Source organism: Lipophrys pholis (genome assembly GCF_963383615.2).
Source record: "Lipophrys pholis genome assembly, chromosome: 15".
NCBI classification, from domain to species: Eukaryota; Metazoa; Chordata; class Actinopteri; order Blenniiformes; family Blenniidae; genus Lipophrys; species Lipophrys pholis.
The window spans coordinates 27772590-27800242 of record NC_137642.1 but is presented as its reverse complement, the minus strand read 5'-3'; the positions used below and the strand labels follow the sequence as shown (position 1 = coordinate 27800242).

Here is a 27653-nt window from a genome sequence, read left to right as displayed (position 1 = left end):
CTGTCAAAATAAAACTACAGAGTTGGATTGTTATTACGGTGACTGTCAAAATAAAACCACCAAGTTGGATTGTTATTACGGTGACTGGCAAAATAAAACCACCAAGTTGGATTGTTATTACGGTGACTGTCAAAATAAAACCACCAAGTTGGATTGTTATTACGGTGACTGTCAAAATAAAACTACAGAGTTGGATTGTTATTATACTGACTGTCAAAATATAACCACCAGGTTGGATTGTTATTACGCTGTCAAAATAAAACTACCAAGTTGGATTGTTATTACGGTGACTGTCAAAATAAAACCACCAAGTTGGATTGTTATTACGGTGACTGTCAAAATAAAACCACCAAGTTGGATTGTTATTCTGGTGAGTCCAGGAGAAGATGGACTGGGAGTCATGACATCACGGAGGAAGCTTTGTTCTGATTGGCTCTACTGAGCATGTGCAGAAGAACTAGTCACTATCAACGTGGTGACTTCCTGTGTGTTGTTGCTCAGGTTAGTCTGTCGGTTGTTACCGTTTCTCACAACTGCTCTCTGAATATATACTAGAATTATATATACTTGTATTATACGAAATATTTTGTTTGTCTTGTTAATAATACATTTTATATAAACTTTTTTCCACGACAAACAAAAGAAAGCTAAAACAATGAATCAAATATCCTTCTATGTGTTGAATTCTAAGATATAATTAACACAAAAATAAATAACTATAAAAAAATGTTTTATTAAAAATATCAACTTTTATCTTCTTAATTAAAGCTCAATACAGAGAAATTACTTCCTCAGGTTTCACTTGAAAGCGTGTTTTGTTTTTTTCTTTACGGTTTAAAATTTGAGTCATGAAGACCAAAATGAGAATCAAACTTTTTATTCGGTGCTTTGTTTATTCAACCTGCAACACAAAAATCCTCTTATCAAACAAACCTCATAGATTTCAGCTCAAACACTCGTGGGGAATTTTAAAAGTCCAGTTTTACGCGTTAAATCAGTTTCCGAACGCCGTCATGCTAACACACGCTTCATTCACTCTACAAAAACCAGTGAAAACTGTCAAATTGTATACAGAAAACTTCACAAATCAAAAAGGTGAAAGTTGAAGGCTGCTCTCAGAAATGTTTTCTTGACGTTTACGTGAAAAAATGAATGTGAAACAGATCCGAAGTGAGCGGCAGTTCTTCTGATGGCCACCAGAGGAGCTAAAACACACCTCTCGCATGGAGACCAAACAAACAAAACTCCACATTTGTTCTCACAAATACACTTTTGTGTTTCTAAAAGAAAAAAAACAAACCGCTTTAACAAACTGTGATCATTCTGTATGCAGTTCCACTAGTGGCCATCAGAGGGGGCAAAAAGAGAAAAAGTACAAATGTTCTTCCTCAAACGTCTCCTGAAAAGGACAAGTTGTCTTTTTAGCCACACATTTTGCAGCTCTTTGAAACATTCTCTCCGGCCAGGTGATTGCTGAGGTTTTTTTTTTTATTGTCGTCCTTTTAATGGAATAATGATTTGAAATAAATAAAACAAACAAATGGCCTCCAGGAGACGGACGTGAAGTTAAATGGAGAGAGAAAAGACCCACAACAGTCAGAAGTCCTCACTTGTACTCGAATTCTGACGACGACCTGCTAAAATCAAAGTAAATCAAGGGGAAAGAAAGTCTTCTGAAGAACAGTTCACGTAAAACTCATTTATAATACGCTCGACATGTTGAGTGCAGTTCCCATAGAGGCCACCAGAGTCCGCTGAAAACATGCATTTTCTAAAATTAAATGAATCAGACTAGATCAAGTTTGTGGGAAAAAAACCCAAAGAAAAGTCAAAAAGTGGTTAAATGGACAATGTGCAGTTCCTCTATTGGCCAGCAGAGGCACTAAAACAGAGGGAAAAAGCTGTTTCTATCATGTTGTGGTTCTCCTCGCGACCACCAGCCAAACCTGCACACCTGGATTAAAAAGAACACAGGAAATAGATTTTAATCTCGATTCTAATTTAGACATCAAAGTGGATTTCATCACAATAAGAAACACTGTCAGTTCCTCTGACGGCCTCCAGGGGGCACCAAGCACCAAAAAAGCAGAAACGCACAGTTTTGATTCCGTGTTTTTATAGTTTAAAGTCCAAGAACATTTTTTTTTTTTTATAATCACTCAAATTGTGAAAGAAAAACTAAATGTGAAGAGTTGAGTTAAAAACAAAGGAAGAAAAAGAAACCAAACCGAGTGAAGACAAACACACACACAAACAGCAGTGATGACTCCAGGACCTGGACTCAGAACCAGGACCAGGACCAGGTCTTCAGACCGAGCCAGTTCAAAGTTACAGGATGAGTGTGAAGCGCTGCTGTTTGATGGAAACAAACCTTCAGTTTCAGTGGATTTTAAATGTGACGACCGTCGTAAAAGTCAAAGTGAGAGTGAGCCGAGGCACGTCAGGCACAAACAATACGAACAAAACCAAACAAACCAACAAATCAAATCGCAGCGTTTTCTTACAATCAGTCTGTAAATTCCTGCTTCAAAATCACGTCAAAATGTTCAATCAAAATAAATTAGATAAAGATTTAATAAAGGTTTTCAATAGAATGTAGAAAGGGAATAAGTATTAGAGAAACTATCGTTTTACTGAATGATTTTTATATATTTTATTTGACTTTATTCAGCCAAACGTGAGAACAAACCTCTTCAGTTTGGCGTTTTTCTTTACAAACTGATTGTAATTAAACAAAAAGTCTTGAGGATGAAACATTCTGGTAGAAAAGACGAGAACAAGTTGTAATAAAACGAGAAAGACGTGTAGAACCACTCGGGGCCACCAGAGGGTGTCGGCAGGCAGTGTGACAGACTGGAGGACTCGATTATGGGCAGGGCTGCAAATTGAAGAAGTGGGCGGGGCTACACATTGACGCGGTGGATGGAGCTATCGTTTGACCGATGGGCGGAGCAACACATGGGTGTAGGTGAGGCTTCCCGGTGAAAGAGTAGGTGAGGGACGAATATTCAAGGGTGGGGCTGTATTGTGATGGCAGTGTGGGTGGGGCTACAAATGGTTGTGGGCGTGGCCACATGAAGGCGGAAGCAATTGGCAGCATTCCCACATGTGGGTGGAGCTCCAGGGTGAGGAGTGGGCGGGGCTACACGTTGATGGCGTGGGCGTGCTTCTTGCACAGAGGTTTGTCCTTCTTGGAGTAGAACGGTTGTCCCTCCAGGTTCACGTGGCAGACCTGCAAACACACCGTAGAGAAACATCGCCCTCTAGTGTCCACACAAAAACAACAACGCTGCTCTGAGGGAACTTTTCTTACGGCGCAGACGAAGCAGGTGTCGTGCCAGGTGTGGCCCAGAGCCTCGATGAACTTATCCCCGGCCTCCACCGGGAAGTCACAGCCGTGACACTTGGTGCTGAACAGAGCGATGTAGTCTGACACACACACACACACACACACACACACACACACACACACACGCAGTGTTACAGGTGTGCCGTGCGAAGTGGGGACCGGACGCCGGGCGTGTCCTCACCTTTCTCGCAGTACGGCTCGCCGTCCTCCATGTGGAAGAGACTGTTTCCGAAGGCTTTTCCACAGGCGGCGCACACGAAGCAGGTAGTGTGCCACGTCTGCCGCAGAGCGTGCATCACCTCCTGCAACGCACAGCACACACTTTGTCCAATTGCACGCTTGCCTCACGCCTGTAGCTGCGGACAGGTGTGGGTACAGGTGTATATACAGGTGTTTGTGTACAGGCGTGTGTGCAGGTCTCTGACCCCCATGATCTTGGTGTTGCAGCGAGCACAGGTGGGGGCGAAGAACTCCTCGTAGCAGTTCTCGCAGTAGACGCTGTTCTGCTCCTCCACGAAGCTGACGTCAGCTAGAGACATGTGGCAGTAGTGGCAGTTGAATTCCTCGGGGTGCCAGGACCGACCGAGGGCCACCAGGAAGGGGCCCCTGCACAGAGGAACTTGTCATCAGTATACTCACGCTGCAGAGTCGATAGGACAGAATAGGTTAGGGTCCCACCTGATGACGCTGTTGCAGGCGCCACAGAGCGGCGTGCGGCTGCTGGCGGCGAACCTCTCCGCCCTCTGTGCCACGCCCCTGGCCACTGGCATGAAAGGGGCGGGGCTGGGGCTGATGGGGCCGGAGCTGGGGGCCGGTGGCCCGGCGGGAGAAGGGTTGGGGAGGTAGGCCGGCGGGGGAGGGGCAGCCTGCGGCAGCGGCTGCACCTTGGTGGTGGTCTTACTCGGTTCGAACTTGCCTGCGAAATTAGTGTCAGTGATCCAGGGCGGTCGGTTAGAAGAGGCCGGACCAGCAGGGGGCGGGGCGGGGCCAGCAGCTGGGGGGCGGGGCTGTGGTGGGACTGGAGCAGGGGGGTACGGTTACAAAACATTATAATGTATTAAATAAATGTAAAGTTCAATACCAGACAATATGTTACAATAAATGACATTAAAATGTGAAATAACTTGTTACATTATGACCCATTATGACATGTTATAGATATATAGATCTATAAATAGATCTATAAATAGATCTATTTATCCATTTTCATTCCATCGGCCAGCTCCGTAGGTAGAGCATGAGACTCTCAATCTCAAGGTAGTGGGGTCGTGTCCCACGCCGGGCGCCACCTTCCCGTGGGCTCACCACCCGCAGGAAAGGTTCTTAATGGGTGCAATGTGTTCTGGGTGACGGTGCTCAGACTGACACCCCCACCACCCGGAAACGGATAAGCGGGAGAAAATGGATGGATGGGTCCATTTTCATTATTCTCAAGTAAGGGGTAGCTAAATTTAAAAAAATGTTTTCTTCCCTTCCAATCATGGAGGTGTTGAGTTGATAATTTAGGGTGTACTGCTGTAAAATTATAATTTTTTTTGCTTCCATGAAAGGAACAAATACAAATGAATGAATTAATGAATTTCAAAGAAAATATAAAGAAAATATATGTCACTGCGTGAAACAAAACCACATGATAGAATGCGACATGAACTGCCACCGTATAGTACAAAGCCTCGTTTCCACAGGGCCCCTTGGGGCCGGTACGGGTCAGGTCGTAACCGGTTGTTGTGTGTTTCCACTGACTCAGAACCGTTACCAACCGGTATTATTAGCCACGTTTCCACAGTGCCCCTTGGGGCCGGTACGGGTCAGGTCGGAATCGGTTGTTGTGCGTTTCCACTGACTCAGAACCGTTACCAACCGGTATCATTGGTAACCATTTCTCGCTACCCCTCCACTTGGGGTACCAGGCACAACGTGCCGGATATGAGAGGGAGGAGCTTCAACACTGCCGTCTGCTCATTGGTCCGTGACGACCTGTTCTCCCAGCAAGCAGCCATTTCCAATCAGTTCTTCTGCAGCAATCAGGAAACTTTTTTGAAAATGTCCTCCCGTTATGGCGTCACATCCTGCATGATTACGCAACCGTTCATAACCCCGCCTACATTTCAAACCGAACCCCGCGTAATGGAAACGCGGCACTGGTGTGGGTCTGGTTACGGATAGCCGACCCCACCCGACCGGCACCGGCACCAAGGGGCACTGTGGAAACGAGGCTATTGGTAACCATTTCTCGCTACACTTCGTTACCCCTCCGCTTGGGGTACCAGGTGCAACGTGCTGGATATGAGGGGGAGGAGCTTAAACCCTGCCGTCTGCTCATTGGTCCGTGACAACCGCTATTCTCCCAGCAAGCCCGCCATTTCGAAAACAGTTCTTCGGCAGCAATCGGGTAACTTTTTTGAAAATGTCCAGGTGCAATGGTGTCACATCCTGCGCGATTACGCAACTGTTTATAACCCCGCCTACATTTCAAACCATGTAATGGAAACGCGGCACTGATACGGGTCTGGTTACGGGTAGCCGATCCCACATGAACCGCACCGGCACCAAGGGGCACTGTGGAAACGAGGCTCAAATGCTATGATAGGCTACGATATACTATTATAGGGTTATGTATTATAGGGTACCCTATAGGGTATTATAGGGTACGACAATAATAATAATGCAGGTTTAATATAGTGCTTTTCTGGACACTCAAAGACACTTTACATTGCATTATTCATTGACTCAATACTGGATGGTGCTCTGGGGCAGACTGACGGAGGTCATTTTGTGCCATTAGCCCCTCTGACCACCACCAACCACTCACTCACTGCATTCACAAAGGCAGTTTTGGGTTTCGGTGTCTTGCCCAAGGACAATTCAGCATGTGGGCAGGTAGAGATCCTGCATCGAACCTGCAACCTTCCAATTGAGAGACGATCGCTCTACCAACCAAGCCATGCTGACCACGATATGCTACAGTAGACTACGATATGCTACATTACACAACATGACACAGCAGGGACGGTCTGCTAATTACAATGTAATTCGAGACCTTACAATACAGTCACAACAATGAGTAAAAGTAAAAGCAAAAAATAAAAGTAGAAGTAGAGGACATAAGAAAAGTAGAAGTAGAAAAAAAAGGCGTGACAGTGCCTCACCTGGCTGGGCCGGGTAAATACAGGCTGTGGTCACCACCTTCTGAGGGGTGGAGCCAACCGGTATCTGGATGGAGCTCTGCTGGGTGGGCGGCTGCTGGTACTGTTGAGGCATTGGATGGTACTGCTGAGGGGGCGGGGCCTGCATCGTGGGCGGCTGCTGGTACTGTTGAGGCATTGGCTGGTATTGCTGAGGGGGCGGGGCCTGCATCATGGGCGGCTGCTGATGCTGCTGAGGCATTGGCTGGTATTGCTGAGGGGGCGGGGCTTGAGGACCCTGATGCATCATCGGAGGAGTGCCATAATGGCTGCAGAGAAAAAGAAAACATTTGATGTTTGATTTTTATAAGAGTTATTATGTTTACTGTTATTCCTCATAATTACTGTTTTCATTAATTCTAATAAAATATATTCAGTATTCTTCATCCAGTCTTGTTTCCTGTTTTCCTTGGAAGATCTTCCAAATGAAGCAACCTGCATGAACATATATGAATGAAATGATTGTATAGTATTTTTCATAATATTTCCACTCATATCGCACCATAAAGACCAAAAGAAACTGAGTGAATAATGATAGTTATGAGAGTAACAGATTATCAAACAAAAAGTACTGCAGGTTCAAGTATCATGAAATGAAATCAGAGATTGTGACGAAAACAGTCAAGGAAAGAAATAAAAAGTTAATTTGAGGAAGGTGTGAGTCTGCGAGGAGCGAAAGATTAGATTTGGATTAGATTTTGTTAGAGCCTCAGGTGAAGACATGATGCAGTTACAGTTACAGTTACTGTTAAAGTTACATGGCCGTTTTATAGCAGTGCTGCAGAAGCTGACGAGAACGTGGACGTGAACACACAAAAGAGAGGTCACCATGACAACCTGCACACCGTCCCAACCTCAGATTAAACCGATTACTAAGTAACCATTCTACACTACCACATCGCCCTCTAGTGGGGGCAATAAAGCTGACGGGAGCAATGTAGAGAGGCCGGAGAGGAAGTGTGAAGAGGGAGAAAGAGGTGCAGACAACAAAGAACAAAGAAAAAAAGAAAGCAGACTTTATTAATCCCTTTGGGAAAATGACTCCTCTGCATTAAATCCTCCTCTTCATAGTTTACTTTAACGTTGGGCGCCGGGAAGCAGCAGGGGGTCGTCACCTGACAAACCGCCATGACATCATCTCACATGTCAAATTCTCTCACAAACCCCTGAACGCATTACAAATGGCTATCGAGCTCACCAATAACAGATGATCTGTTACCTGAGGGGCGGGGCCATAGGGGGCGGGGTTACCTGTAAGGGGTGGGGTCACGTGTGAGGGGTGGGGTCAGAGGCGGCGGAGGTGCATGTGATGTGCAGTGAGAGGGGCGGGGTTTCCTGTGGGGGGGGGTGGGGGGGTAAGTGGAGGCAGGATTACCTGTGAGGGGCGGGGTCAGAGGAGGCGGGGTCCTGAAGTGGAGCAGCAGCGCTAACAGGTGGAGCAGCGGCGGGGGCGGAGTCAGCAGAGGCTGGAGCATGCTCAGTAGAGCTAGAGCAGAGGGAGGTTAGTGAGAGAAGAGCGAGGCGTACACTGTGGAGCACATTTCTGTCTGCAGTAGATTTATATGTTCAGAGGTGCTGCGAGCGCTTCAGGTTAGAACGCAAGAGATGGGCGAGCTGGTTAATGCCGTCGTGCAGAAAGCGAAAACCCTCCAGATGTTTCAGGATCAACTCATGTGACCATTTACTCACAAAAACGCATCAAATCAAACGTCCCACAGGGAGCGGCTCCGGGTCCCAGTTTGTTCCTCAGTAAAATGAAACGAACGGGTTTTTTTTAATGCTGACCTGGTTTTCTGTAATTGTGAAATTAACGTGAAGACACTTCCTGTTGCTGCCGTCACACCATCTGTGTCATATTTCTCATGAAATCGTACTGTTGTTCACAAACGTTCTGCGACTGAAAAGAAGTTCGTATGAATCCGTCAGCGACAGGGCGGGAGGTCAAACAACATGAAGCAACACTTTCGTTCCCGTTTCTTCTTTTCTGCTGGAGATTTTCAGCTGAACAGGATTTTTCACAAGCCTCCTCCTCCTGCACCTCCTCAACCTCCTGCACCTCCTATATATCCTGCACCTCTTGCACCTCCTCCACTGTGACTTACAGCCGAGCGGGGACTAAGAAGAGAAGCCAATGCGAAGCTTTATTGGCAGATAAAAGCTCAACCTCTGATCTAATTGATTCCTGTTGAGTCATCGGCTGGAGGATGGAGTCTGAGGATGGAGAGAGAAGAGCTGCGGATATACCAGGGAGGAAGAGGAGGAGGAGGAGGAGGAGGAGGAGGAGGAGGAGGTTGTATTTCAGTCCAAACACTGGGTGGAGGAGGAGTTGGGAGCAGCTGGGATCGATGGGGCATAATGAAGGGATGATTAAATAAGTGCACAGAGAATAGAAAGCTCCATCCATCACAGGCCGGAGGAGCAGGAGGAGGAGGAGGAGGAGGTGGAGGAGGGATGCTCGGCGTCGAGTCGTCTCCTCTCTGAGGAGGTTTTGATGAGATGGAGAAGAGCTGCTGGGGAAACAGCTGAGCAGCAAGCAGCAAAACAAACCAGAAGCTGAAACGTCTCGTCTCCGTTTTCCTCCGAAAGAGAGGAAATCTTCTAAATACAAATCGATTCCTCAGCGCTGAACCTCCAACCAGACTCAAACTGAGCAGGAAGAGAAATCCTCCGAGGTCAAAGCTGCTCCTTCATTCATCCAGTCATCCAGACCGCCTCGTCAAAACAGCCCCCCCCCCGGGTTACCTTCACTGATCCTGTAAAGTCTGAATACTGGAGGCCAAAGCACACAACCACAAGATGACGATGAAGAACACATAACAACACAAAATGAACACAAAATAACAAAAATGACCACAAAACAACTGCACTGATGTTTTAAGCGTCTGACCTAATCCGGATGATGTTAAAGAAATGGACACAGGACAGCAAATACAGACTCAAATAGACACAAAACAACCACAGAGACACAAATCAACCAGAGACACAAAACAACCAGAGACACAAAACAACCACAGAGACACAAAACAACCACAGAGTCACAAATCAACCAGAGACACAAAACAACCACAGAGACACAAAACAACCACAGAGACACAAAACAACCAGAGACACAAAACAACCACAGAGACACAAATCAACCAGAGACACAAAACAACCAGAGACACAAAACAACCACGGAGACACAAAACAACCACAGAGACACAAAACAACCACAGAGACACAAAACAACCAGAGACACAAAACAACCACAGAGACACAAAACAACCAGAGACACAGAACAACCACAGAGACACAAAACAACCACAGAGACACAAAACAACCAGAGACACAAAACAACCACAGAGACACAAATCAACCAGAGACACAAATCAACCAGAGACACAAAACAACCACAGAGACACAAAACAACCACGGAGACACAAAACAACCACAGAGACACAAATCAACCAGAGACACAAAACAACCACAGAGACACAAAACAACCAGAGACACAAAACAACCACAGAGACACAAAACAACCACAGAGACACAGAACAACCACAGAGACACAAATCAACCAGAGACACAAAACAACCACAGAGACACAAAACAACCACAGAGACACAAAACAACCACAGACACAAATCAACCAGAGACACAAAACAACCAGAGACACAAAACAACCACAGAGACACAAATCAACCAGAGACACAAAACAACCAGAGACACAAAACAACCACAGAGACACAAAACAACCAGAGACACAGAACAACCACAGAGACACAAAACAACCACAGAGACACAAAACAACCAGAGACACAAAACAACCACAGACACACAAAACCACCACAGACACAAATCAACCAGAGACACAAAACAACCAGAGACACAAAACAACCACAGAGACACAGATCAACCAGAGACACAAAACAACCAGAGACACAAAACAACCACAGAGACACAAAACAACCAGAGACACAGAACAACCACAGAGACACAAAACAACCACAGAGACACAAAACAACCAGAGACACAGAACAACCACAGAGACACAAAACAACCAGAGACACAAAACAACCACAGAGACACAAAACAACCAGAGACACAAAACAACCACAGAGACACAAAACAACCACAGAGACACAGCGCTCTCCAGGCAGTGGGACAGTGTTGGCTGTGTGCGAATTCAGAGGTGAGGAACACTGGTTAGTCGAAGTGACTGATGAAGACGATGCTGTCCTTCATCCTCTTCAGCTGTGAAACCACGTCGGGCCGTGACGACGGGGTGAGAGTGAAGGGGTGAGGCCGCGGGAGAGTGCACAGGTGAAGAGCCGGGGGTCAGCAGCTGAGTGAAGGAACTCTGCAGCATACCTGCTCCTCTTCATCCTCCTTAACTCCTCCTCCTCCCCCTCCTTCTCCTCCCCCTCTTTCTCCTCTTCTGGTGCTGTAACAGAGAGCAAACAGAGGAGGCGCCAGTGAGCCACTGATCAGCAAAACAAGCTCTGTACTTTTATATCTCTTTGTGTTTTATTGTGTCTCTTTGTGTTTGTTTTCCACCTTTACGTGGCTGTTTCTTGTCTCTTTGTATTACGATTCTGTCTTTTCTGCACAATTAACTTGACAATGATCGATTGAAAACAGAATTTTTTGTTTTGTTTTGTCATTTCAAGAAAGTTTCATGTCCAGACTAAAATGTTCTGAAACACACAGAAACACCAGTTTTCCTGTGGGGCCGCTAGTTGGTGCTGTTTTTTTTTTTAAATGATAAAACCATGGAGGCACAGAGAACAGTTCTGTGTGAACTGTCCAAAATGTTCTCCACGTATGCAGATGATGGTGTAGTAAATGGCAGGAATATTTTATTCGATAAATTCTAACAAACACTCTGAATCCTCCATTGTTGTAGTTCGTCTGCAGCAGACACAGAGTTCATCGGGTCAGCTCAGACTTACCAGGATCGGTTCCGGTCACATGGGCCAGAACCCTGAAGGTCTTGGACTGGGTGTGGGAGCTGCGGCGGTTCCCCTCGCACAGGCTTGAGTTCCTTTCGGCATTTTGCACGGCTTGATAGACGGGCGAGGAGCTGTCCACCAGCCGCTCTTTAACCGGGACAGTACTGCAACCACAGACAGGGGGCGCCACATCCACCAGCACCCCTGCAGGTCAGCACTGCCCCCACAGGGGGCGCCACATCCACCAGCTCTGTGCCCCACACGGGGCACCACCTGCTCTGTTCACTCAGTTTCACAGGATATACCTCAAACTGAAACCTCAGAGAGATTTAAACACGATTTAAACAGACTGAGAGAGTGAGCGAAGAGATGAGGAGAAACAGGAGGAGCAGATTCACTTGTGAGGAGGAGAAGGAGGAGGAGCCGCCTCAGAACATCCAGAGTATCGTTTGCTTCCTGTTAGCTGGAGACATGAAGAGGCCTCTGGGCCCCACCACATCCACCCTGCTACTCAGGAACGGTTCCTCTCAATGCTTGATTTACTTTGTTCAGAGGAGGAGGAGGAGGAGGAGCAGGAGGAGGAGGAGGAGGAGGAGGAGCAGGAGGAGGAGGTGCACTGACCCTCTGGACTGTAATTAGTTTTTTTAAGTTTCTGCTTTATAAAGTTTGTTTCGATTTGAGTGATTTCATCATCAGGTAAGAAAAGTTGCTCACACACACAGACACACAGTATTTCTTATTACAAGGAGGAGCGGAGGAGGAGGAAGAGGAAGAGGAGGAGGAGGAGGAGGAGGAGGAGGAGGAGGAGGAGGAGGAGGAGGAGGATGACGACACCGTGTGGACATTAAACATCACACAGTCAACAACAAGTTTCTTTGAAAAAGAACAAAAGCATCTGGACTTGATGGCTAGAACACAAACTGCTGCAAGAACCACAACTGTGAATACAACAACAACAACAACAACAACAACAACAACAACAACAACAACTTCTCCAGCTCAAAATTATTACCAGCACTGAGCAGAACAGTCAGTCTGTGTGTGTGTGTGTGTGTGTGTGTGTGTGTGTGTGTGTGTGTGTGTGTGTGTGTGTGTGTGTGTGTGTGTGTGTGTGTGTGTGTGTGTGTGTGTGTGTGTGTGCGTGCGTGCGTGCGTGCGTGTGTGTGTAGGAGACACGAAAATGGAGGAGGAGGGAATGGACGACTGTAGTCGGAGGAGTGAGGAGGAAGAGGAGAAAAATCAAGGAGTTGGAGGAGGAAGAGGAAGAGGAAGAGGAGGAGGAGCAGGAAGAGGAGCAGTGTTCAGGCGGTGGTCTCAGAGAGGAGTCCGAGTCATGATCAGGAGAAGGATGCGTTGGAGTGGGATTAGGTGTCGTGCACAGGGAGGAGGAGGAGGAGGAGGAGGAGGAGGAGGAGGAGGAGGAGGAGGAGGAGGAGGAGGAGGAGGAGGAGGTGCTTTCACCTGGCGTCGTGCCCTTTGGCCTGCGTCTGGCCAGCGATGACGTCCATGATGGCGTCCTGGGAGTACATGCTGATGGGTGTGTTGTACTGGGCGTGGATGATGGTGGCCTTCCCTCCAGGACCCTTCACCTCGATGGGCTGGTGGGTGTCCTTCAGCACGCCAGGGTTAAAGCCGGCGCTGCAGGAGGAAGGAGGAGGGGGTGAGGAGGTGGTGTGGGGGAGGTGAGGAGGAGGTGAGGAGGAGGTGAGGGTTTGTGTTAGGTAGAAGGAGAATCATGCTCACAGCAAACCGACAGAAGAGGAAACCTCCGCCACACAGACCGAGTCCGAGAGCTCTCAGCATCATCACATCACTTCAGCCTGCAGAGGCCTGTAGTACGACGCTGGAGTTTCTCTTATCGGGGTAACTTCAAGGATTAACTCTGGTTTTCCGTACTACGACGCTCGTTCACTTCTCACCAGGATAAATCACCTGGTAACTGACACTGTCTAACCTGCTCCCGAGCAGGATATGTTCTGGATAAGATCACAGAGTGTAAAGCTCCGCCTCCTGACCAATCAGATCTCTTGGAAAATGACCCGCCCATTCTTAAATGATGGTGATTAGTGACTGGAGAGGAGAAATTAATTTATTTATTAATTTAGAACGATCTTTTTGACATAATAAAATAAATCCTGGTCACTGAGGCTTTGAAGGATGTTTTAGTTCTGGACTTGTTCCAGGTCTGTTTATCTCCACGAGGGTTAATCTGGAATAATGAGGTTCATGATCACACCTGACAGAACTGCAGAACCATGAATTTATAGAACCAGAACTAGTCCTGTCGTCACGGTGATGAATTAATATTCCAACACAAAACACAAGAGAAGTTCAGCCTGAAACGTTTCTGCTGGAATAAAGTGAAACTGATTGATCAGCAGACGTGCTGTCCGTTTATATCACTGATTAATTAATCTGCTCTAATCTCACCAAGTCGGCATTAACAAGTCAGGAAGGTTCTGGCTTTGGCTGCAGCAGCAGTGTTGCTTTGAGCTGCTGGATGCGTTTGAATTCTTCATAATCTCAGAGATTAACTGCTCCTTTCATGTGAACGTGAACACGTTAATCTGGGTTGAACTAGCGAGTTGATAACCTGCTTAGTAGTAATGGTGATCAGGATCCAAAGTGTCTGGATCAGTCAACCAGAAAAACAGAGATCCTGGATATGTTGATCCTGGTTCCGAGTCCAGGACTCTGGTCTGAGGTGGCGTCCCTCAGGGAAACCCACCGGGTCCCCTGCTGCTCCTCATTTGCATCAAACACTTGATGGTCCCTGTGACTCTACAGCACTGCAGCATTATGCTGATGACTCCATTGTGTCTGTCGTTTTTTTTGGTCATTTATTCATGCAACAACACAAAAAACACAAGTACAACACAAACAACCACAAAGAATGGCACAAAACATTTAGGAAGGGTACAAACTAAAAAAGACAATGAAAACAATGTAAACAACAACAAAATGATACAAACAAACAAACCAACACACAACAGCAAAAAAAGGACAAAACTAAATGAGAAAAAGGCTAAAAAAGTACAAACTAAAAGGACAACGCCTACAAAAAACACAAAGAACAAAAACACGCAACACAGACAAAAAACTGTTCACAACAAAATAACACGACAGCCAAAACACACTGAACAAACTACAGAAACGACACGAAAACTACAAAAGTCAGAAAAATAAACCTGAAGACAGAAACAACAAAATGTTCGGCAGGGATCATTCTGGGTCCAGCTCTACTTTCTGCTGATGACAGAACTTCAATCCCAGGGAAAAAACCTTTTGGTCTCGTGTTCAAACTCAAATAGAATAATGTGCTGGACGAGTCACTTTGTTTCTATCACAAAAACCTAAAGTTGTCAAAAGCACATTTTAATTGTAAGAATATCTCTTTACTAGAGCTAGTTTTTGAAAAAGAGTTTTTGTTGATCTTTGCTCTGCTGTTTTTAAGGTCCTGCAGGAAGCATCGTTTCCTCAGTCAGTTCTACGTTCTGCTGAAACGCAGCAGGAATTAAAGCTCATGCTCCACATGCTCCCACCAGGAAATGTCACTGCAGCTATTCAACAGAGGCAAACTCTCAGCAGGCGACCTTCAGCAGCGCCACCCAAAGGCCACAAGACACATGTTAGTGACGCAATCAACGCAGGGCGGCATTTAATCCTGCACGCTCATCATTTTTATGGTTTTCATATCAAAGAATGCACGAATGTTTTACAAGGTGGGAGCACAGACACCAACACCAGATTATCTGAGAACCCGGTGAGAACAGAAGCAACCGGAGTGAAAAAGCTGAAAGCCCGAAATACCCTCAACAAATTCTCAACATACCTCCGACATACTCTCAACTCAACACAAATGGCCCGAAAACAACTCCAACATATCTCCAATATAGCTTAACATGCTTCCAACAGATCCCGCAACACACCCTCAACATGCTGCCAACATCCCCCAAGATACTCAGAATATACTCCCAACATACTATGAATATACCCACAACACACCGTAAACACACCCACAACATACTCCGAATATAACCCCAACATACTATGAATATACACACAACACACCCCCAATATAGGGAAAATGCCAGCATCTCAGAGCAAACACAGCAACACACACACACACACACACACACACACACACACACACACACACACACACACACACACACACACACACACACACACACACACACACACACACACACACACACACGCACACACACGCACACACACACCGTGCATTCAGCAGGAGGGGATACTAACTTGGAAGGTGCAGGGGACAAGACCTTGTTTTAAGAGAGGAAAAGACAAAGACAGAAAAAGAAAAAGAAAGGAGACATTAGAAAAGACGTTCTGCCTTCAGTCTTTCACCGGGAGCACCGCACGCTTCAGAGAGGTCAGAGGTCAGAGGTCAGAGGTCCTCCATCCTCCTTCAGAGCTGCAGAGATGTTTGATAAACAAGACTGGAAGAGCTCGCAGTCTGAAAGAGATCTGAGTGAGTTCCTTTGGGACGCAGACACAATCATTTGAGGACGAAGTAAAATGAATTGATAGTGATGAACCAGATATACTCTGATTACAATAGTACTCAACAGTTCTCCCCATCTGGTTTAAAAACAAAGACTCTGTTTCGCTGTTTGTTCACTACAGATTTATTTATTTGGACCTGCATAACTTTCTCAGACAGCTGAAGGTTTCACTGATATCACATCAGATCGGTTGACGCTACCCAGAACACATGTTCTAGTTTTTCAGTCATTCCGTGTCTTGTTCCCCGGTGGACACATAAAAAAATTGGAACATTTCTGAAAAGCAAATATTGTGACTTTCAGTAACAGTGATTTGAGTTCTCAGCAGCTCTGCTTAGTGTTTCTGTGTTCTTTGAGCTGTGAGCATGGAAACATTCAGAAAAACCTCGGGTCCTCCTGAGGTACCTTAAACCGGTGAGCCCCATAAAGCATGAAAACAAGAAGGAGTGTGCGGGACACCTGCTTGTCTCCACTGGCTGGACAGCTTTGTGGGGTGGGGGGCTCACATCATGGGGGCTCCTCTCCAGGACACAGCAGGAGCACATAGAGGGGAACAGCACTCCGTGTGGACAAATGAGGAATAACAAGTTGAGAAAAATGCAGTTCTCAATTGCGTCTGTGTTTAATTGTTCCCCTCCAGTTTGTCTTCAAGACTAAAGTGCCTCCAACCCATTGAACATATTCATTCATTCACACGCCCAGCAAGAAACTTCCACAAGTACATGTGTACATGAAGATGTTGTTTTCCTGCGTTGATCCCAGCTGACTCAGCCTGAAGGCAAGACAAGACACATGGACGGGCTCCAGTCCACAATTCAATTCTATTAAATTCTACTGACTCAATTCATCCCAACTCAATTAATTTCCACTCATTTCAACTCAATTCAATTACCGTGATTCACTTCCAAACAGTTTGTGACTAAATGGACCCACAGATCAGCAAAAGCTCTTAATCCTCCCTCATTGTCTCTTCAGGCCTGAGCACTGGGGTGTGTGTGTGTGTGTGTGTGTGTGTGTGTGTGTGTGTGTGTGTGTGTGTGTGTGTGTGTGTGTGTGTGTGTGTGTGTGTGTGTGTGTGTGTGTGTGTGTGTGTGTGTGTGTGTGTGTGTGTGTGTGTGTGTGTGTGTGTGTGTGTGCGTGCGTCCGGAGGGTCCGCTGACCTTTACCAGCAGCCAGACTACCGGGCAGCTGCTCGGCCTCTTCAGCAACAGAGTAACCCAATCACACTGTGAACTGAGGAAACACCAACGGCATGCTGGGAAATGCTGTGTATATGTGTGTGTGTGTGTGTGTGTGTGTGTGTGTGTGTGTGTGTGTGTGTGTGTGTGTGTGTGTGTGTGTGTGTTTTATTCTGAGTGCTAGCAATAACAGTGTGTGGCACCCCGCGGCGGGCTTGGACTTTTTTTTAGCATCACTCCGCTGTTTATTATTGCAATTATTGGAAATTCTAAAGGTAAAGGCCTCTTTTACAGTGTGTGTGTGTGTGTGTGTGTGTGTGTGTGTGTGTGTGTGTGTGTGTGTGTGTGTGTGTGTGTGTGTGTGTGTGTGTGTGTGGATTAGTTGTGCCGCTCGCTCTAAGCCCAGAGGGACGTGGATCCTCCTCTCAGCCTCCGTCATCATCACAGAAACATGTGAACTAAAGCTGCCGTTTTATTTTCGGCGCTCCTCACTGATCCTCTCGTAGCCGCCGCCCACTCGGCTCCGCGCTCGGTTCTTTTAGGACACGCCATGTTCTGAGTCTTTCTCCTCCTCCTTAAGGGTCAAAGGTCGGCAGAGCAGCTGGTTACGGAGAGACAAAGTCCTGGACGTCCGTCCACTGATTTGAAAAAAACTCAACAAAATCTGAGTTAAGAAAAGTTTCAGGTTAAAATACGTCAAACAGAAGCAAGTGTGGTGGGAGGTACCGTCACGTTACCATGGCAACAGCCCAGTCCTGAGCCCTGGTTTCTGAGATAGATGACTCATCAAAGAAACTACACAGGAACAGGTAGTACTACTAGTAGTAGTAATAACAGTATAGTAGTACTACCAGCACTGGTTGCAGTATTAGCACTAGTAGTAAGAGTAGTACTAGTAGTCATAGTAGTGGTACTAGTACTTTTCATAGTATTATTAGTAGTAGAGGTACTTGTCATAGTAGTAGTGCTATTCATAGTATTAGCATTAGCACTTGTCATAGTAGTAGTTCTTTGCATAGTATTAGCATTAGCACGAGTCATAGTAGTATTAGTAGTAGAGGTACTTGTTAAAGTAGTAGTGCCATTCATAGCATTACTCATAGTAGTACAAAGACATAACATTAGCAGTCGTAGTAGATGTGTTAGTACTGGTCATGAAAATTGGTATTCGTAGTAGTAATAGTGGTCATAGTATTAGTAGTAGTAGTACTAGTAGAACTAGTAGTAGTACTAACCTCCACAGTCCATGTGGTTGATGGGAACCAGTAAAAAAACCTTTCCCTGTCTTTTCTTTTCTTTGATTCTTCTCACAGAGTTTCAGGACGTTATGTTTGGACAGACGTTCAGTTGGTTTGTCTCTGAGAACCGGTTCCAGACGTTCTCCACCTCCCTCACACATCCTGGCCTTTTTACGTACCCCGCCTGAATGGCTGCCATCTCCCTCAGAGTGTCCTCTGAGTACAGGCCGATGGGGCAATTATACTGCTTCCTGCTGGGAGAGTCTGCCCCCGCGGGCCCGGAGGAGGAACTGCAGGCCGGCGGCGGGCCGTTCACCTGCACCGACTGAGCAGAGGATTATGGGTAATACTTTTCCAAATCTCACTACTGTTACTGAAGAACAGAACGCTATTATCAATCATAAATCAAATCTGCTTTTAAGGTTTATACCTTATTTATATTTAATTTGTTTCATTGTTTTTACTTATTTAAGAATATACAATAATTTAACAACATTCAAGTGATTTCTTTTTAGGCATTTTTATACTTTCAAACTATTTTAAATGTTTAAAATTCAAAATTGAAAACAATGAACTATATTTTACTATATTTTTGTATTCATCTTTGTTTTACACATAAATACTCGTTCTCTAATTGCTTTTACGTTTTCTTTCCCTTCCACAGATTCATTCCTAAATTCAGTCATGCATTCGTTTCCTGATTAACTTTCCTGTTTGCCACCATAAATGTCACTTTGTGCACCAAAATTCTTGTAAAGTGATTTCTGAACTCATGAAATAAAAACATGTTTTCATCAAAACTCTGCAGGAGTGAAAGAAAGTCAGAAAGCTCCACAGTGACAGAAAGAGAAGAAGAAATGGTGACGGGAGTCAAGAAAACGAGGAGATTTTCCATCGTTTGAATACCAGCAGCAAAGCATCATGGGAGGAGTTACCTGTTGATGAGGGATCAATGAGATAGCGTCCATTCTGGGTGGCGCCATGGGCACGGGACGCTTCGCCCTGCAGACGGGAACCAAAACCAGCAAGTTATTCAGCAAATCAGAGAAACCTGCCTTTTTCCTTCCAGACCTGGCAACACATAGAGCTGGAAACCCACAGACCTGGCAACACACACAGCTGGATACACACAGACCTGGCAACGCACACAGCTGGATACACACAGACCTGGCAACACAAACAGCTGGATACACACAGACCTGGCAATGCACAGACCTCCTAATATACACAGTTGGAAACCCACAGACCTGGCAACTCAATGAAAACATCCAGAAAACACCATCAGACCTACAGAGACCACCATCAGGACTACAGAGACCACCATCAGGACTACAGAGGCCACCATCAGACCTACAGAGACCACCATCAGGCCTACAGAGACCACCATCAGACCTACAGAGACCACCATCAGGCCTACAGAGACCACCATCAGGACTACAGAGACCACCATCAGACCTACAGAGACCACCATCAGGCCTACAGAGACCACCATCAGGACTACAGAGACCACCATCAGACCTACAGAGACCACCATCAGACCTACAGAGACCACCATCAGGACTACAGAGGCCACCATCAGACCTACAGAGACCACCATCAGGCCTACAGAGACACCATCAGGACTACAGAGGCCACCATCAGACCTACAGAGACCACCATCAGGCCTACAGAGACCACCATCAGGCCTACAGAGACCACCATCAGGCCTACAGAGACCACCATCAGACCTACAGAGACCACCATCAGGCCTACAGAGACCACCATCAGGACTACAGAGACCACCATCAGACCTACAGAGACCACCATCAGGCCTACAGAGACCACCATCAGGACTACAGAGACCACCATCAGACCTACAGAGACCACCATCAGACCTACAGAGACCACCATCAGGACTCTGAGGGGCAGGAGGAAGTCTTACTTGGTCATGGTGAGCGACAGGTTGTAGTTGGCCATCTTGATCTTGTTCTGGGCCTCCAGGTGGGTCATCCCGTCCGTGCCGACGCCGTCGATGGCCAGGATCACGTCCCCCTGGATCAGGTTCCCCTGAGCCGCCTTGCTGCCCGGAGTGATCTGAGCACAAACACAGTGGATCTTAGTCCATCTGGACCTGGAACTCAGTCGGTCTGGACCTGGACCTCAGTCAGTCTGGACCTGTCGGTCTGGACCTGGACATTCAAGCAGTTATGGATCCATCTGGGTCCATTTTTGATTGAAATTATTTACTTTTCACTTTGATATCATTTGGATCAGAGACACTTGAGACCATTTCTGATTTTCCAATCATCAACTATAACACTGTAAGCTCATGTTGGACGATCTTTATATGTTTGGAGACTCAATCACTGGAGTGTTTTTATTTCTCAGAGTATTTTAGTTCTGCTCCCGGCCAACCTTCAGACCTACATCCGTCACAGAAACACGGACTCTGATCATCTTCACCGGCAGGATCTTCTTTTGATGTCTGTTCCTAAAGTCGAGACTGAACTGGTGAGAAAAAGCCTTCAGGCTCCATCTGCTTGGAACGAAGTACAAAATACCCTGAATCTCAAAAACCTGGTTTGACTGGACTCTTTTAAAAAGTTGCTAAGTGACTTGAACACAGACACACGATGCTTTGAATGATGGACTCAATTTTAATTTATTTGTGGGCATTTATTTATGTATGTATGTATGGATGGATGGATGGATTTCTTTCTTTCATCTATCTATCTATCTATCTATCTATCTATCTATCTATCTATCTATCTATCTATCTATCTATCTATCTATCTATCTATCTATCTATCTATCTATCTATCTATCTATCTATCTATCTATCTATCTATCTATCTATCTATCTATCTATCTATCTATCTATCTATCCATCCATCCATCCATCCATCCATCCATCCATCCATCCATCCATCCATCCATCCATCCATCCATCCATCCATCCATTTATTTATTTATTTATTTATTTATTTATTTATTCATTCATTCATTCATTGATTTATGTTTGTTTTGTTTTTTAGAAAATGTGCATGTTTTTATTGTATTATGATGTATAATATATTATGTATGACATTTTTCTTATGTGTTTACTGTGCCTGTTTTGCCTGAAACCTTAATGTACTGCTGCCTGTCTTGGCCAGGACACTCTGGAAAAAGAGATTTTTAATCTGGACAAGGTTTTTTTCTGGTCAAATAAAGAATAAAAAATAATTTACTATAAAAAAAGTAAGACTGCTGTTTCTAAACATGTCTGGAGGGGCAGGTTAACTAGAGAGGTAGGGTTGTCTGGAGGGGCAGATTATCTAGAGGGGCAGGTGATCTGGAGGGGCAGGTGATGTGGGGCTACCGGATGTGAAGCCATTTGGGATCCCCTGACCGGGGAGCTGCAGTGCGCTGAGTCAGCTTAACCTGCTACAGCAGGAGTCGAGTTTCTGAGGGCTCAACTTTCACACAGACTGTAAAACTCAGCTGTCTGTACACACACACACACACACACACACATACACACACACACACACACACACACATTATTTTGTCATGGAATCAGTCCTCAGCTCTTTCCTGTGAAATATGAAGCTGCACAAACAAAGAGACAATTCACACAGAAAACTCAAAAACCTGCTTTAAAAAACAACCGAAAAAAAGAAGAAAACAAACAGCAAAAAATTCACAAAACGATCACAAAGACGCCAAACAATAAGGACACAGAGAATGAAAGGGAAATAATACAACAAAAAAACAGATAAAGACGCCACACAAACAAAGGTAAAGAAAAAGACGACGAAGGGAGGAAAGAACAGGAAACAGAAAGTGACAAAAAGTGAAACGTCCAGCAGCGGCTGGTGGTAAATTTCCTTAAGTGGGGCTTTTCATTAGTATTCGATTTCAGCTGTTAACTTCATTTAAACTCGTTCATAAACCACTTCACTGGTCTGGCTTTATTTAGATAGGGAGAGGCCCCCTAGTGGTGAAGCATTAAAGTTCTTTTAAACAGTTAGTGAACCGAAATATTATATATACATTTGTTTACTAGTATGTTAATAAAAGAGTCTTAATAAGTGAACAGAGACACTTATTAAGGCTCTTTTATTGACATACTAGTAAACAAATACAAGCAGAAGCTTCATTTGTCCCTTTTAGAAAATAAATGTTTTGTTGCTGGTTTACTGGAAATTAGTTCGTCTGAGTTTAGGGAAAACAAACGGTATATATCAGGTATATAACAACACATCAATTCTTCTTTTAAAGTATTTTTGAATGCTTTCAAAGAAACCTGAAGAAAGACTTGCCAAATAAATGCGCCTTTTTAAAGCCCTTAGATTTTCAGACATTATTAAATATGAGCATATCTAGAGATTGATCAACATTAACAAATCTGGACACATTTGATAAATTCTGAACATATTTCTGTTTGTGTGAATTTAAAAAAAAAACTATGATGGAGAAAGTTGAACCTGACCTGCAGCTTTTCAGCCAAATTCCTCCTTTCAAACCAGTAAATTAGAGGGGAAGTGAGTTAATAATCAGAGACTCACTGCTTGTTGTCTTCATACCTACGTCTGGTAGAAACTCACGAGAACCAACCAGAACTGACTTTCAGCCAATCACTGAGCCAGGGGCCATTTAAACGGCGCTCCATGTCTCAGACATGAAATAACGCTGATTAGCTGAATTCTACGTCAGTCACTCTGGTGTTAATCAGTAATTTGGTCAGACTCCAGAGAGCGAATCAAGAAATCCTCTCTTTTATTGAAGATTATCTGTAGAAAATGAAGTTAATACAATTCAGGGCCCGTTGTTAGTTTGTCAGCATAAACATATTTCGACAGAATTACAGTATATTCATATATTAAATCCTTCAAGATCCCAGGGAGGGTGGCACCCTGGCGCCCTCTATTGGCCAGCCACCACTGGAAACGTCCCAAAAACAAACAGAGGCCTGTAGTACGACGCTGGAGTTTCTCTTATCGGGGTAACTTCAAGGATTAACTCTGGTTTTCCGTACGACGCTCGTTCACTTCTCACCAGGATAAATCACCGTGGTAACTGACACTGTCTAACCTGCTCCGGAGCAGGATATGTTCTGGATAAGATCACAGAGTGTAAAGCTCCGCCTCCTGACCAATCAGATCTCTTGGAAAATGACCCGCCCATTCTTAAATGATGGTGATTAGTGACCGGAGAGGAGAAATTAATTTATTAATTTATTTATTAATTTAGAATTATCCTTTTTGACATAATAAAATAAATCCTGGTCTCTGAGGCTCTGAAGGATGTTTTAGTTCTGGACTTGTTCCAGGTCTGTTTATCTCCACGAGGGTTAATCTGGAATAATGAGGTTCATGATCACACCTGACAGAACTGCAGAACCATGAATTTATAGAACCAGAACTACTCCTGTCGTCACGGTGATGAATTAATATTCCAACACAAAACACAAGAGAAACTCAGCCTCAGAACAACTGGATGGAAAATCTAAAGTAAAAGAAGAGAAGTGAGGAAGTTCAGCCTGAAACGTTTCTGCTGGAATAAAGTGAAACTGATTGATCAGCAGACCTGCTGTCCGTTTATATCACTGATTAATTAATCTGCTCTAATCTCACCAAGTCGGCATTAACAAGTCAGGAAGGTTCTGGCTTTGGCTGCAGCAGCAGTGTTGCTTTGAGCTGCTGGATGTGTTTGAATTCTTCATAATCTCAGAGATTAACTGCTCCTTCAGTAATCTGTAAACTGCTCTGCAGAGTTTCTCTGTGTCTGATTGGTCGGACACTGCAAGCTCCGCCCCTTTCACGTGAACGTGAACACGTAGGTCTGGGTTGAACTAGTGAGTTGATAACCTGCTTGGTAGGAACGGTGATCAGGATCCAAAGTGTCTGGATCAGTTAACCAGGAACCAGAGAGATCCTGGATATGTTGATCCTGGTTCCTAGTCCAGGACTCTGGTAGAAACCAGAAAGAAGCAGAACCATGAAGAGGCTGAGTTTGACGTCAAAATCACACAAAGTCTCTGAATAAATAACACACAAATGCAACTGGACACAAGGCGACGATAAGATACACAACACAACCACAAAGAGACAGAAAAAGCTTGTAGGGGACACGGTGGACAGAGTGTGTAGGAGACACGGTGGACAGAGTGTGTAGGAGACACAGTGGACAGAGTATGGAGGGGACACGGTGGACAGAGTGTGTAGGAGACACGGTGGACAGAGTGTGTAGGAGACACAATGGACAGAGTATGGAGGGGACACGGTGGACAGAGTGTGTAGGAGACATGGTGGACAGACTGTTTAGGAGACACGGTGGACAGAGTGTGTAGGAGACACAATGGACAGAGTATGGAGGGGACACGGTGGACAGGGTGTGTAGGAGACATGGTGGACAGAGTGTGTAGGAGACACAATGGACAGAGTATGGAGGGGACACGGTGGACAGGGTGTGTAGGAGACATGGTGGACAGGGTGTGTAGGAGACATGGTGGACAGAGTGTGTAGGAGACAAGGTGGACAGACTGTAGGAGACACGGTGGACCGACTGTGTAGGAGACACGGTGGACAGAGTGTGAGTGACGGGTGTGTTTGGGGTCGGATGTTAACGTGCAGCAGGAGAAAAGACAAAAATAATCCAGCGGAGCTTCAGGCTGCCGCCAGATTGAGCTCCTGATAGGCCGACGAGGGAAACCAGACTCATCCAACACCCGATCACCAGAACTCACTTTTATCGTAACCTAAAAACTTCAGACTGCCGCAAAGAGACTAGTACTACTACTGTTTTTGAGGCAAAACGACAAAAAATACAGGAGATCGCTCCAGAGACCACGAGGCAGCAACAAAGCTACAGACGGGAAAACAAATACAAATACAAATACCAATACTTCCAGAGACAAAAACGGGAAATGATGCAAATCAACTACAAAGACTCTACTGCAAGTAAAGAAGTACAAAGAGACAAAAACCTCAAAGAAATAAAGACCCTGCTGCTGCAAAGAGACAAGGCTGAAAATGATGGAGAGAGTGAGAGGAAGACTGGTGGTGACATCAGAGCGGCTGAGCATCCGTCCACCAATCAGCAGCCAGCACAAACAGCAGGTCAGAGGTCAGAGGTCAGGGAAGCCCTGGCTCATCCAACCATCATCCATCCATCCAATCCCAGTTGACTAAGTTCGAGGACAGGACACACACACACACACACACACACACACACACACACACACACACACACACACACACACACACACACACACACACACACACACACACACACACACACACATAGAGAACATGCAAACTTCACACAGAAAGTCCCCGGTCGGTATTTGAACCCATGACCTTCTCGCTGTGCAGCAGGAGCGGTAAACACTCCTCCACCGTGTCGCTCTACTTTTCTAATTCATTCTTCTAAAAACGAGTCATTGAAAACCTTCAGAGATGAATTTCAAGACACTTCAGAGACTCTCGAGGAGTTCTCAGGATCCAAATACCTTTTTAATCCCGTCGTTCATTGAAATGTCGCCTCATTCTCTGAACAGTGACGGGCGGCAGGAAGTCCCGCCTCCTCCTCCTCCTCCTCCTCCTCCTCCTCCTCCTCCTGCCTTCACGTTACGAGAAACATTTTCATTTTCCGCTTTTTAAATGTGAGTTTGTGCTGCTGAACTAAAAGCATCAAAACTTCCTCTGTCTGTTCCAGAAAGATCATTCTAGACTTTTAAAGAGTCACTTTCAGACAGAACCAGAACCACAAAGCAGCGCAGGAATGAGTCTGAAGGATTGAGGAGGCGCAGAGAGGAGGAGGCGCAGAGAGGAGGAGGAGGTGCTGTCTTACCCTGGAGATGGTGAGCGGCATGTTGAAGTCCTTTCCGCCCTGCAGCCTGAAGCCCCAGGGCCCGGGGCCCGGCAGAGACACGCTGTAGGTGCTCATTGTTCTTCCACTGAGATCCTCCGAGGAGCAGGAGGAGCAGAAGGAGCAGGAGGAGCAGGAGGTGAGAGGAGGAGGTGAGAGGAGGAGGAGGAGGAGGAGGAGGAGGAGGAGGAGGAGGAGCAGAGGGGAGCTGTGGAAGCAGAGAAATGAAAGGAGGTGAAGAAGGAGAGAGGAGCTGCCTGCAGAAGTGACAACCTAAGAATAGACAGAGATAGCAGTGAGGCATTGTGGGGGGGGATGGGGGGGGTGTCAGGGGGGGTGGGGGGCGGGGAGGGGGGGTCGACTTATATGGCGTGAAAGCGGACACCCGGTATGTCAGGCTCGCCGTGATTCACCGGAGCTAATATAGACCCCACAGATTCTTCTAGAGCCCCCCCCCCAGGGTCTCCCTTGAGCCCAATCAGGGGCAACCTGAGGAAACGTCTCGTTATCTGCACGACGATAAAAGCAGTGAAGTGTGAGCGATAGTGGAAAGGTCAGGCTGTTAACAACCGGCCACCGGTTCGAGTCCGCCGTCCGCCGCCATGCCGGAAAGCAGTAGAGCAGCGACTCAGATACTGAGACCCTGACCCCACCCCCCATCCCTGATCCCGCCCCCATCCCTGATCCCGCCCCCAATCTCCATCCCTGACCCCGCCCCCGATCCCCATCCCCATCCCTGATCCCGCCCCCAATCCCCATCCCTGACCCCGCAACCCTGCCAAACCTGTAGGGGGCAGTGTAACGAGAAGCATGGAGCCATGATAACCAATCAGAATCCTGGAAAAAAAAACACGTCACAAATTGTGACACAAATATCCGCCTCCCCCTTTTTAGATTTTAGACTTTAGAGTTTATCCAGATCTCCACTGGTATGTGGTTCCAATTCAGATATTTTTCTACATGCGACGCCTTCGTCGTAGACGTGTGACTGAAGTCACAGAGACGCGCTGGAGGAAGCGGCTCCGCCAGAATAAAAGCTGTTAAAAGCTGTGCTCTCGTTTTTTTTGTCATTCTCCTCCTTCTTTCCCTCCTCGTGTCGTCTAGATTCTGTCGCTCGTATCTAACAACCACATGAACATGGATCTACATTCGCTGACCTGCGTTGCCAGATATGGAGGGTATCCCCCACTTGGGAAGTCAAGCTCTCTTACTTTTTAACGTTCTATATTACACACACTAGTTTTATGGTTTGAACATGATTCCTACACAGGCTGAGATTGGAGCTGGTTTTTGTTGAGGTGTTTGGGTTTTACATCGTTTGGGCTGAAACGGTGAGTCACATCTGGCAACCCTGGTTGGTGCTGCTCGGCGTGACTTCACGTCACCTTCGGTGCTCTGGAGCCC

At 45.9% G+C, this 27653-nt stretch overlaps 1 protein-coding gene across 2 annotated transcripts; it reads right to left on the bottom strand.

Moving 5' to 3' along the window:
• Positions 1 to 862: 862 nt before the first annotated feature.
• On the bottom strand, positions 863 to 26530 carry LOC308121229 (LIM domain-binding protein 3-like; the record flags this gene model as incomplete). 2 transcript variants are annotated; one of them, XM_080482367.1, is made up of 11 exons in its annotated part: positions 863 to 3232; positions 3314 to 3429; positions 3531 to 3651; positions 3775 to 3955; positions 4028 to 4367; positions 6499 to 6803; positions 12927 to 13103; positions 15735 to 15757; positions 19352 to 19418; positions 20338 to 20489; positions 26232 to 26327. In XM_080482367.1, the coding sequence occupies 11 exons, from the start codon at positions 26325 to 26327 to the stop codon at positions 3143 to 3145; spliced, it is 1668 nt and encodes a 555-aa protein (XP_080338493.1). In that variant the 3' UTR covers positions 863 to 3142. The 2 variants fall into 2 exon arrangements, with proteins under 2 accessions (XP_080338493.1, XP_080338492.1); XM_080482366.1 differs by lacking the exon at positions 15735 to 15757 and having other exon boundaries at positions 19323 to 19418; positions 26232 to 26530.
• Between the last annotated feature and the right edge of the window lie 1123 nt (positions 26531 to 27653).